Below are 12,539 nucleotides of genomic sequence, written 5' to 3'. Positions count from 1 at the left end.
GCTGCAGATACAGGCTTTGTTGTTGTTTACATTTTGCACATATTTCTACAGTTGTTGATTTTGTTCGACTAAAACGAGGGTTTTGCCATAGTTACATTTGTATTAATGTTATTTGCATAGATAGAATCAAATGCACAAGTAAACCGAAAGTGAAATAATATAATAATAATAACATTATTTTTGCAGTTATATGTGTTTCACGCCTGACATCGCCGTGTTTGGCCAGCGACCCACAGGAACTTTTTCATTTTGGCCTCAGAGAGAAAAGGTTTGGGCCCCCCTGGTCTAGAGTCACCACTGATACACGTCTCGCTGTGTGGAAGATTGTGGTGTTTTGTGTTTTGTCCCTTTCTGATCTTTTATCTGTGAATTTACCTGTTTTTTACATATTTAATGTTGTCATTCATCACTCACTGTCTCTTCATGTCTCTGCGATGGTGTTTTTCTGTATGTTTGTGCCTGTGTTTGTCCTGTCATGACATCAGCCTGCCCTGGGACGACGGACGAAAATGAGCCTATGTGGCGACTCCGGCAAATTTACATGTTGAAGAAACACATGTTGATTAATGTGCACTGTCCCAATTCAAACAAAGATATATATAAAAATAAATAAATGTATCTCAACACTGTAAGACGACTTTGACCATTACATCATTGTGTTCGCTTGACCGGAATTTAAGACATGGTGTTTGTGTCCTCGCTTTGGCGACGTTTGTCTGATACATCTCGTCAGTGTCTCTGAACGTCTTAGGTCAGTCTGACCCGTTACACCATTGGGGCATCCCATAATCGTCTGTGTGTATAAATACTGTGAGCTGTGAACTGTTCTTCAGAGCCAGTGTTAATGTCGTCGACTAAAATATTTAGTCTTAATTTTAGTCAAAGTGATATTTTTGTGACTAAAATTGGACTAAAACTAAATTAAAAGTTTCTCATGAGACTAAAACTGTGACTGAAATGTCCAGATATTTGAGTCGACTAAAATCAGACTAAATAAAAATGAAAAGGAGAGACTAAAATCATCCAAACTTGTATTGAGCGTCTGAAAGAGCCTCAGATCATGTTTAAAGGATCAGCTCTGAGCTTTGTTCATGTGGAGCAGAAACATGAAGCAGAGGAACAACATTAAACATGATTAGAATCAATATTATCAATGCAAAGTCCAATAAATTAGTCTTAAATTTAGTCGACTACATTTACTTGCAATTTTAGTCGACTAAAACTAGACTAAAATTAAAGATATTTTTTTGACTAAAACTAGACTAAAATCAAATTACATTTTCGTCAAAAGACTAAGACTATATTAAAATATGTCGTGAAAATTACCACTGTTCAGAGCATCTTGTGTCCAGGTACTTGGTGTGTCTCCATGTGCATGTGTTAAATAAACCTGCACCCTTGATTCAGGACAACTTCTCTCCTGTTTTCATCTAATATGGTCTTGATGTTTACCATAACAGGTCAGAGCCTTCTTCTCTTTCAGAGTGAGACCAAACCAAGGCAAGTTTATTTGTATGGCACATTTAATGTACATGACAACTCAATGTGCCTCACAGTGACACCAAACATACCAAAAACACAATGAAAAGCATTAAAAACATAATGAAAATCAAGAAAACAAATCATTAGTTACAATTTCATTAAAAAAGTGTCAGTCTCCACAGGCTGCAGTAACAAGGTGTCCTTTCAGCCTGGTCTTAAAACTGCTCAGGGTTGAGGCCTGTCTCAGATCCTCACTGAGGCCGTTCCAGACTTTTGCTGCATGAACCTGAAACGCAGCCTGACCATGTTTAGTCCTGACTCTGGGAACCACCAGGAGGCCCCTCCCTGACGATCTCAGGGCCCGAGGTGGTTCATACGGCTCTGACATGTCAGAGATGGACTTTGGTGCTTGATAATGAAGGGACTTATACACGAGCAGGGCTGTTTTAAACTCAGGAAGCCAGTGCAGAGACCGGAGCACTGGACTAATGTGGTCGTATTTCCTGGTTCTGGTCAGGACTCGAGCAGCAGCATTTTGGATGTACTGCAGTTCTAACAGCTCGTTTAGAGAGGCCAGTGAACAGACGTTACAATGGTCTAACCGGCGAGAGACAAAAGCATGAATTGAATGAATGAATGTTTATGAATGAATGAATGTTTATTCGGTTACAAAAACATAAAACAAAAAGTACAGTATGTTCTGCAAATTCATCACAGACAAGGCGGGAAACCGAAAAGGTGTAGCTGAAGCCGTGGCTTATTTTTCCTACCCTGTTTACAAAACAACAAAACAACATCTACCATCAAAGACGTTACAAAAAAAACAAATGTATACAATATATATTATATATATATACATTCACGCATAAACAGTACACATATTTTTTCTTCTTTACTAAAATAATAATATGGTAATTTATAAATACAAATGCTTGTTTGTTTCTCTGTTCCAATTTATGCACAACAGTAATGCATGAGCTTAACTTAACCACATTTTCTTAAGCATTTTTTGTATATTTCTCAAAAATTAAGGTTTTAAACAGTTTTTTGAAATAATGAATGGAATTGCTCCTTTTAAGATCATCGTTGAGATCGTTCCACAAGTCGCCCCTTTGACCGAGATAGTGTCATTTTAAAGTTAGTTTGGACCATTTGTTTTTTAAACATGTTTTCTCGTCTCAGGTTGTATTTCTGGTCCCTGTGTTCAAACAGACAAAGTATATTTTCAGGCAGTATTTTCCTGTGGACTTTGTACATAAACACAGCGGTTCAGACTGACCAGATCACAGAATTTAATTGCTTTAAATTTGCAGAATATTGCGTTTGTTGGTTCATTATACGGAGAATGATTGACTTTCCTTATGGCTTTTTTTGGTAAAATAAAAATAGGTTTTGTGTTTGTAGCGTAGGCGTGGCCCCATATTTCAACACAATAGGTTAGTTATAATTAGTCTCTCCAAGTCTGGTTTGGACACTATGTTTTTTATTTTGGCAATGTTCTTTAGGTGGTAAGAGGCCGCTGCTGTAATGGACTTAATATGACTGTTCAGATTCAGGCCTGAGTCCATGATCACCCCGAGATTTCTAACTTGACTTTTGGGTGCCAAACCCCACTGCTGGTCAGGACACTCTCAATTACACAATAATAAAAGTTCACGAGAATCCTAGTATTTTGGGTAAACTCTCGAAGAGGCGTTGTCTCGCTTTCTTAGCAGAGTTCATCGTACGTGAGCTCCAGTTCAAGTCGTGAGAAAGAGTCACACAAAGAAGTTACATTTCTCAACAATCTGCAGAATGTTGTAACAGGAAACGACAAAAATCCAGTTCACAAGTTCACATGTTTTTGAAGCGTTGGAAAGCAGGTTGTTTTCTCTGCTCCACTGAACAACATTCTCCACCTCCTCCCGATCATGAGACTCATCATGATGTGCACCTGCAGTATGACTAAAGATGTTGTTAGCATTTGGCCTCTCAGTGTGTTCCTATGGCTCCAAACGGGGTATCTCAGCGTGGAAGAACTGTGGCCTGTTCCTTTAACGTGGTGGAGGGGTTCCTTTAACGTGGTGGAGGGGTTTGGATGATCCCGGGGGCTCTGTGGTCTGGTAGGGCCTCCCAGGGATCAGATTTATTGTGAAATATTCTACACAAACCTAAGAACTCACTGAACACACACTCTCTCCCCTCCATCATTCTGCAGCATCATCCGCAAAGACCGCCCCACTCCCAGTTCCACCGCAGCAGCAGAATCATCCGCCGCTTCAGCCTCTCTCCGCATCTGCACCACATCCCGCACAAATCAATGATGATGAATGATAAAAAGTCAGGAAAACTGATGTATTTTCTCCATCAAAACATGCTCATGTAGGAAAAGCAATCACTTATGAGGAAGAGGAGTTTTATTTTAGGGCAACATGTTTCTGAAAGAGCACATCTCCTGGATACTGATCTGACAGAGCTGCTCTCCACATGTTCAAGTCCAAAATGGTTTCAGTCCTGAAGCCATGAAAATAAAATGGAGGAGTGTTCGATCCTAATGTATGTTAGCGAACCAGCTAAAGCGTTCGTTAGCCTGTTCAATGTTTTTTCCCTATAGCCATTAGCATTAACCTGTTCAGGCTCCAGGTCCATTGACTTGCATATACAGTATTTAGGCTAATTATATTTCGACCAATATAAACATGTGGCACAGATTCTTAAACAGGCGCTTCTTCCCAAAACCTCTGTTCCAGTCATGGACGCCATCACATCAATCAGAACATTCATAAAAATATGAAAATCAAGCATTAAAATCAAGCATTTCTTATCCATATTAAATTATCTGTGGTCCAATCATAGGCTGACTGGATTTTTTTTGGTCCAAAATACTCAAGTAAAATATAATTCAACAAAAATTTCAACAAAACACTCTTTTTAGAAAATGTGGCTCATTATTTTCAATTTTCACGATCAGAAATTACCTAAAAATAATCCTCAAATGAGAAAATCTCCTTGTAAACAAACTTTTTGGCAATTCCAGTTCTGTTCCCTTAATCCTAACGACTATTCTCTTCAAAATGAGCCGTTTCCCAAAGAAATCCATTGATATTTGTCCTGGCAGTGCTCAGGGCAGGCCAGAAGCACATGTTAGCCACACGTTAGCCACATGTTAGCCACATGTTAGCCACATGTTAGCCACATGTTAGCCACATTAGCATTGAGGCACAAACTTGTCTAAAATGTCCACAGGGCCATTGATTTCACATGTGACAGTGGTGCATCTGTGTAGAGGTCCACAGTCCAGATCCACAGTGAATGCAGACGTGTAAAAGCTCTTTTCTGAATAAACAAGGCGGCCATTTTGTTTCGGGGGAAGGGTTTGACTGACGCACCTTTGTGCACTGAGATAAATATGGAAAAGAAATGACCCACTTCATTTTGCTTTGATTTAGTCCATTTTTGGGAGGTTTGTTGTTTCTGCTGCACTTTGTTTATTTATATATATTTAAATATTTTTATAACATGTGTCACTTTGGAGAGGTTTGAGCACGATGCTAATGAGATACAGCACCAAAACATTGAATAGTTACAAATCCAACATACTTGGACCTAGACTTCTGAAACTTTGCACACATGCTGAGCACCAGCGAGGCTAACACTGTACTACATTTGGAGTGTGTGCTGTGAAGTGTATTTTCACTTTATGTTCAAACAGGTCCAGGAACAAAGGTACATTTAAAGGATCAGACATTTCTGTGATTTCTATTGCTCAACCTGCATTTATTGATATGTAAGCATGCCATTGGCTAAAAATGGTGGCTTGCATTTCGTATCAACAGAGAGCACTTTGTGAGAGACGTGACATGCCTAAAAGACCAGTTATTTTAAGTTATGAAATGTAAAGTAGTTTCACAAGACACGTTAATGCCAAAGATCCTTTATTGTGACGTTTGTTTGCGCTTTGTGGCAGCTCAGTCGGCCTGCAGGAGGAAGCCGGAGAAGACGCTGTATCCGAATCGATGTCCTCTCATGTTTCTGTGCTCCGTGGGCTCCAGGAACACGTCCTGGCCCAGGTCCACGTGCACCGCCAAGCCGCCCGACGTCACCTGCAAGCAAACCACCAATCAGAGGGAACAAGGGGAGTGACCTGCAAGCAAACCACCAATCAGAGGGAACAAGGGGAGTGACCTGCAAGCAAACCACCAATCAGAGGGAACAAGGGGAGTGACCTGCAAGCAAACCACCAATCAGAGGGAACAAGGGGAGTGACCTGCAAGCAAACCACCAATCAGAGGGAACAAGGGGAGTGACCTACAAGCAAACCACCAATCAGAGAGCAGCGGGAACAAGGGGAGGGACCTGCAAGCAAACCACCAATCAGAGGGAACAAGGGGAGTGACCTGCAAGCAAACCACCAATCAGAGGGAACAAGGGGAGTGACCTACAAGCAAACCACCAATCAGAGAGCGGCGGGAACAAGGGGAGTGACCTACAAGCAAACCACCAATCAGAGGGAACAAGGGGAGGGACCTGCAAGCAAACCACCAATCAGAGAGCAGCGGGAACAAGGGGAGTGACCTGCAAGCAAACCACCAATCAGAGGGAACAAGGGGAGTGACCTGCAAGCAAACCACCAATCAGAGAGCGGCGGGAACAAGGGGAGGGACCTGCAAGCAAACCACCAATCAGAGAGCGGCGGGAACAAGGGGAGTGACCTACAAGCAAACCACCAATCAGAGGGAACAAGGGGAGTGACCTACAAGCAAACGACCAATCAGAGAGCGGCGGGAAACCACCAATCAGAGAGTGGCGGGAACAAGGGGAGTGACCTGCAAGCAAACCACCAATCAGAGAGCGGCGAGAAACCACCAATCAGAGAGCAGCGGGGGAGTGACCTACAAGCAAACGACCGATCAGAGGGAACAAGGGGAGGGACCTGCAAGCAAACCACCAATCAGAGGGAACAAGGGGAGGGACCTGCAAGCAAACCACCAATCAGAGAGCAGCGGGAACAAGGGGAGGGACCTACAAGCAAACCACCAATCAGAGGGAACAAGGGGAGGGACCTGCAAGCAAACCACCAATCAGAGGGAACAAGGGGAGGGACCTGCAAGCAAACCACCAATCAGAGGGAACAAGGGGAGGGACCTGCAAGCAAACCACCAATCAGAGGGAACAAGGGGAGTGACCTGCAAGCAAACCACCAATCAGAGAGCGGCGGGAACAAGGGGAGTGACCTGCAAGCAAACCACCAATCAGAGAGCGGCGGGAACAAGGGGAGTGACCTACAAGCAAACGACCAATCAGAGAGCAGCGGGAAACTACCGATCAGAGAGCGGCGGGAACAAGGGGAGTGACCTGCAAGCAAACGACCAATCAGAGAGCGGCGGGAACAAGGGGAGTGACCTGCAAGCAAACGACCAATCAGAGAGCGGCGGGAACAAGGGGAGTGACCTGCAAGCAAACCACCAATCAGAGAGCGGCGGGAACAAGGGGAGTGACCTACAAGCAAACGACCAATCAGAGAGCGGCGAGAACAAGGGGAGTGACCTACAAGCAAACGACCAATCAGAGAGCGGCGGGAACAAGGGGAGTGACCTGCAAGCAAACGACCAATCAGAGAGCGGCGGGAACAAGGGGAGTGACCTACAAGCAAACGACCAATCAGAGAGCGGCGAGAACAAGGGGAGTGACCTACAAGCAAACGACCAATCAGAGAGCGGCGGGAACAAGGGGAGTGACCTGCAAGCAAACGACCAATCAGAGAGCAGCGGGAACAAGGGGAGTGACCTACAAGCAAACGACCAATCAGAGAGCGGCGGGAACAAGGGGAGTGACCTACAAGCAAACGACCAATCAGAGAGCGGCGAGAACAAGGGGAGTGACCTACAAGCAAACGACCAATCAGAGAGCGGCGGGAACAAGGGGAGTGACCTGCAAGCAAACGACCAATCAGAGAGCAGCGGGAACAAGGGGAGTGACCTACAAGCAAACGACCAATCAGAGAGCGGCGGGAACAAGGGGAGTGACCTACAAGCAAACCACCAATCAGAGAGCGGCGGGAACAAGGGGAGTGACCTGCAAGCAAACCACCAATCAGAGAGCAGCGGGAAACTACCGATCAGAGAGCGGCGGGAACAAGGGGAGTGACCTGCAAGCAAACGACCAATCAGAGAGCGGCGGGAACAAGGGGAGTGACCTGCAAGCAAACCACCAATCAGAGAGCGGCGGGAACAAGGGGAGTGACCTGCAAGCAAACGACCAATCAGAGAGCAGCGGGAACAAGGGGAGTGACCTACAAGCAAACGACCAATCAGAGAGCGGCGAGAACAAGGGGAGTGACCTACAAGCAAACCACCAATCAGAGAGCGGCGGGAACAAGGGGAGTGACCTACAAGCAAACCACCAATCAGAGAGCAGCGGGAACAAGGGGAGTGACCTACAAGCAAACCACCAATCAGAGAGCGGCGAGAAACCACCAATCAGAGAGCGGCGAGAAACCACCAATCAGAGAGCGGCGAGAAACCACCAATCAGAGAGCAGCGGGGGAGTGACCTACAAGCAAACGACCAATCAGAGGGAACAAGGGGAGTGACCTACACGCAATCGACCAATCAGAGAGCAGCGGGAAACCACCAATCAGAGAGCAGCGGGAAACCACCAATCAGAGAGCGGCGGGAAACCACCAATCAGAGAGCGGCGGGAAACTACCAATCAGAGAGTGGCGGGAAACCACCAATCAGAGAGCGGCGGGGGAGTGACCTACAAGCAAACCACCAATCAGAGAGTGGCGGGAACAAGGGGAGTGACCTACAAGCAAACGACCAATCAGAGAGCGGCGGGAACAAGGGGAGTGACCTGCAAGCAAACGACCAATCAGAGAGCGGCGGGAACAAGGGGAGTGACCCACAGAGAGGAGAGATGTACGAACAAAAGCTTTTTACTTTGTTCATTTACCATTTACAGTCAGTGAAGGGGCAAAGGTCTCAGTATTCATGCCTTTCAGTCATGTGACCTTTGTTGTTGTGGCGGCCATTTTGAATACAATATAAGTGGCATTACCTAGTACTACCGCATGTAACAATATCTCTGCTCTACTATGAAAATAAAACACAACTGATTGGCCGTGACATTTTGATGTTCTCGTAATCATTGCTCAAGAAGGTAACAGCAAAAACACGACCCCAGAGACGCACATTTATGTGAGGAAACCAGTGAGCCAGTATGTAAGATGTTAGCATTCTACCAGTTAGCATTTAGCTTCAACAGCTCAGCTCCGACCTCTCCAAGAGAAAGCCCTGAACCGAACTCCAAACCTTTGCTACAGCTTGTGACAGAGCTCAGAGCTGAGCTGTTCTCCAGGGTTCATGGATGAGCCACACACGTGTTTATCATGTTGAAGCCATTGGCAGTTGCTAACCGGTAGCATGCTAACGTCTTGAGCAGCTTAAACACTGACTGAGACTCTGTTGACAAGACAAACTGTAAAAATCACAGAAAAAGGTTTTGTTTCCTCTTTGATGAGTTAGTTTCGCCTGCATAATAATACTTCGATATTCAAAATGGCCGCCGGAACTATGCGTGATGTCATTGGAAACGTATATATATGAATAAGGGCAGAGGAAGATTGAAACGAGCGGAGGGAGGGAAGAGGTTGACAGTGACGTGTCTTTCTTTTCGGCCCAGGAGTGGCAGGAGGGGAGATACTGACAGTGGGGGTGGGAGGTTGAACTATAATATAAGAATGAAGTTGTAGTATTTCCATTACAAAATGTAGGTAGACTGATGGAACCAGTCTGTACCATCGGCCCCTCAGACCAACACTAACACCAGAACAAAAGGCTTTGGATTCTGTCACTTACAATGATCACTGAGTCTACTGACACTTTAGCAATAAATCATGATTTCATTTTGTATTCTATAAAGATGCTAGTCTTGAAAATCAGTAATTAGCACTGCATAGTTGGCGGGTGGGGGAGTTGTTAATGAGGAAACACTGCCATAATGTTCTTCCCCCTTTAGTGGGGTGGCACCTGGGGTGACCCAGTAGAAATCATGGCTTGCCCGGGCCACCCTTGGCCACCCCTAGACACGCCACTGGGGCTTGATGGTTTATTTTAGACATTTTAGAAACGTTCCTCATTTTGCAATCACTTTAAACCAAACAGTTTTGATCAGCACCATTTGTGAGACGCAAGAGCTGTGACTTAAACTACCTTTTACTCCTCGCATTCAAAAGCTCTAATAATAATAATGCATTGTTTTTATATAGCGCTTTTCCGGACACTCAAAGACGCTTTACGTTGCATTATTCGTGATTGACTGTGGAGGATAGTGGAGGTCACGTGACCTCCCGATCGGTCAACGCATCAAATACAAAATCTGCCTGCTCACCTGTCAGTGCATCCATGGACCCGCCCCGGACCATCTCACTGAACTCCTCCCCCTCCGCCCAGAACCAGAACACTCAGCATGGACCCGCCCCGGACCATCTCACTGAACTCCTCCCCCTCCGCCCAGAACCAGAACACTCAGGCCCACAGACGCCGACCGTCTCTCCGTCCCCAGAACAAAACTCCGAAACTCTGAAAACGCCCCAGACCTGAGGGCCCCACAGTCTCAGAGACTTTCAGAAGAGACTCAAGACTTTTCTGTTCCCGTATTAACATTTTAACTTCAGCTTTTGTGTGATTTTATTATTGTCAGGTTTTACTTGTGCTGTAGCACTTTGAGATTTCCATGTAAAGTGCTTTACATATTAAAGGTATTATTATTATTACTATTCGTTCACTCCATACCCTGTGGTGGTAAGCTACTGTTGTAGCCACAGCTGCCCTGGGGTAGACTGACAGAAGCGAGACAACCAGTCTGCGCCATCGGCCCCTCCGACCCCCACTCACTCACTCCCTCACTACATTCACCAGGCTTCCTGGTGTTTCCAAACGGCCTCCCACCCGAGTCCTGCCAGGCCCGTCCCTGCTGAGCGTCCAGGGCAGAGCGAAGGCGGTGTGGCCGCTCTATATCCCCTCCCTACACGGTCTCAGCAAGCAAAGGTCGCTGGTTCATTCCTTTCTGTGGTCTTTCCCCTGGGGGCCTGATGAGCAGAAGCTTGGGCTTCATGGGGGGGTGGAGCCTGTACCTGTCTGCGTTTGCTGCGGTGGTCACAGAACGAGGCCAGCTGTGTGTCGTTGAGCATCATCTTCAGGCACAGGTTATCGGTAATGGAGGCGTGGTACACAAAGTAATACGTGCCCGGGACCCGGCACCTGCACAGGGACAGAAGCGTGAGTCACACAGACCAGCAGACCCAAACTGAAGGCGTGTGCGCCGCCGCGGCACCTGAAGCGGCCGCTCTGCGTGTTGTAGTCGTCGTGCAGGTTGGTGAAGACTTTGGTGAAGCGGACGGCGGTGCCGATGTCCGGAATCTCGGTTGTCCCTAGAGCCACGCTGAAGGCTGCCGTGTCCGGGACCCCGCCCTCACTGCCACAAACAATCAAAAACAGCCATCTTTAATGTGTGACACTTCCTCCGACACGCCCACGTACAGCTCAGACTCTGCTTTCTCAATGTATGAACTAAATGGACTAAAACAATGCGTACCCCGGCTCTCCTGGTTCTCCTGGCTGCCCCTTCATCCCCTGTGCTCCTGCTTGTCCTGGGTCTCCGCTCGCTCCTCGTTTCCCCGTGAACCCGTCCGGCCCCGGGTCGCCCGTCTCTCCTTTCAGGCGCCCGCCCGCGTCCCTCGATGACCCTGGACACACAATGTGTTCATTTATTCTACGAGATCAACTTCCCTGGAACAAAACAAGTGTGGACTGGAGCTGCACCTGGCTCTCCTTTCTCTCCTGGGAGTCCATCCCGCCCGTCTCGGCCCGGGAGCCCTGGGATTCCTGAACGAAACAGAACATCAGGTGAAGACTGAGGGCGTCTCTATGTATGATTCAGATGCCCCGCGAAGCAAAGGGACCTTCAAGGCCGTGGGAACCCAGGCAATATTAACCCCTTAACTCCCACCTGAACCGAGCACATTTTCTCCAGCTTTACCCCAATCCAAAAGCTTCTGGAAAAAAGGTGCGAAAATAGCGACGAAACTGAGACGGAAACAAGGATGAAAATGGGACAAAAAAGTGAGAAAAATTGATAAAAAATGACAAAAAATTAACAAAGAATTGAGAAAAAATGGACGAAAAAGTGATACGAATTTGACAAAAAAATGTGAATAATTTGGCGAAAAAGTGACAAAAAAATGGACAAAAATTGAGAAAAAAAGTGAGAAAAATTTGCAGAAAAATTTAGAAAAAATGGACAAAAAAATAACAAAAATGGACAAAAAATTGATGAAAAATTGAAGACAAAATGGACGAAAAAGTGCTAAGAATTTGACAAAAAAATGACAAAAATTGACAAAAAATTGACAGAAAAGTGAGAAAAAATTTACGAAAAATGGACAAAAAAAAAATCGAAATTTGAGAAAACAAGTGACAAAAAATTTCTAAAATGGACAAAAATTTGAGAAAAAAAGTAAGAAAAATTTGATGAAAAATTGAGAAAAAGTGATAAGAGTTTGACAAAAAAAAATGCAAATAATTTGACGAAAAAGTGACAAAAAAGTCACGAAAATGTGACAAAAATGAGTCGACTGCCCAACAAAAAAAGTGATGAAAAAAAATCTGCCGTGAGGAAAAAGATCCATTTAGTTTTGTAGGTCTTTCAAATGAGGCGTCACACTGGCCTACAGGATTTGGGTAAAGCTGAACTGGAGAAAATGCTCTCGGTTCAGGCGGGAGTTAAGAGGTTAATAAATAGGATTTTTGCACAGGAAAAGTATTTTGTACATTTTGTCCCTCAGCGCCCCCTCACTAAAACATCTTCCCACGGCTCTGTGGACCTTCCTTTTACATGTTGTCCCACAAACAAACTGCAATAGTTACCTGGCATCCCGGGCAAAAGGCACGAGTCCTGGGCCAGGAGGTTTGGAACAGCCAGAGAGAGCAGCAGCAGAAGGCAGCAAAACATGGCGTTCACTGACAGAAGAGACATTAAACTCTTTAGATCCTCTTTTAAACACATTTAATCGACCT

General features: G+C 45.5%; 2 protein-coding genes across 2 annotated transcripts in view; both read right to left on the bottom strand.

The window, feature by feature from the left end:
• Positions 1-12,539, bottom strand: part of LOC306962771 (uncharacterized protein) — a 1,040,752-nt gene that overhangs the window by 59,774 nt on the left and 968,439 nt on the right. The window lies entirely within an intron of this gene.
• On the bottom strand, positions 5,427-12,484 carry LOC306963301 (complement C1q subcomponent subunit C-like). Its single transcript, XM_079556823.1, has 6 exons — positions 12,390-12,484; positions 11,286-11,348; positions 11,059-11,209; positions 10,798-10,938; positions 10,598-10,724; positions 5,427-5,564 (listed from the first exon to the last, which is right to left on the bottom strand). The coding sequence occupies exons 1-6, from the start codon at positions 12,472-12,474 to the stop codon at positions 5,430-5,432; spliced, it is 702 nt and encodes a 233-aa protein (XP_079412949.1). The 5' UTR covers positions 12,475-12,484; the 3' UTR covers positions 5,427-5,429.

Source organism: Gobius niger, assembly GCF_951799975.1.
Source record: "Gobius niger genome assembly, chromosome: 5".
NCBI classification, from domain to species: Eukaryota; Metazoa; Chordata; class Actinopteri; order Gobiiformes; family Gobiidae; genus Gobius; species Gobius niger.
Note: the sequence above shows the minus strand (reverse complement) of the source record. Positions and strands in the feature narration are given on the sequence as shown.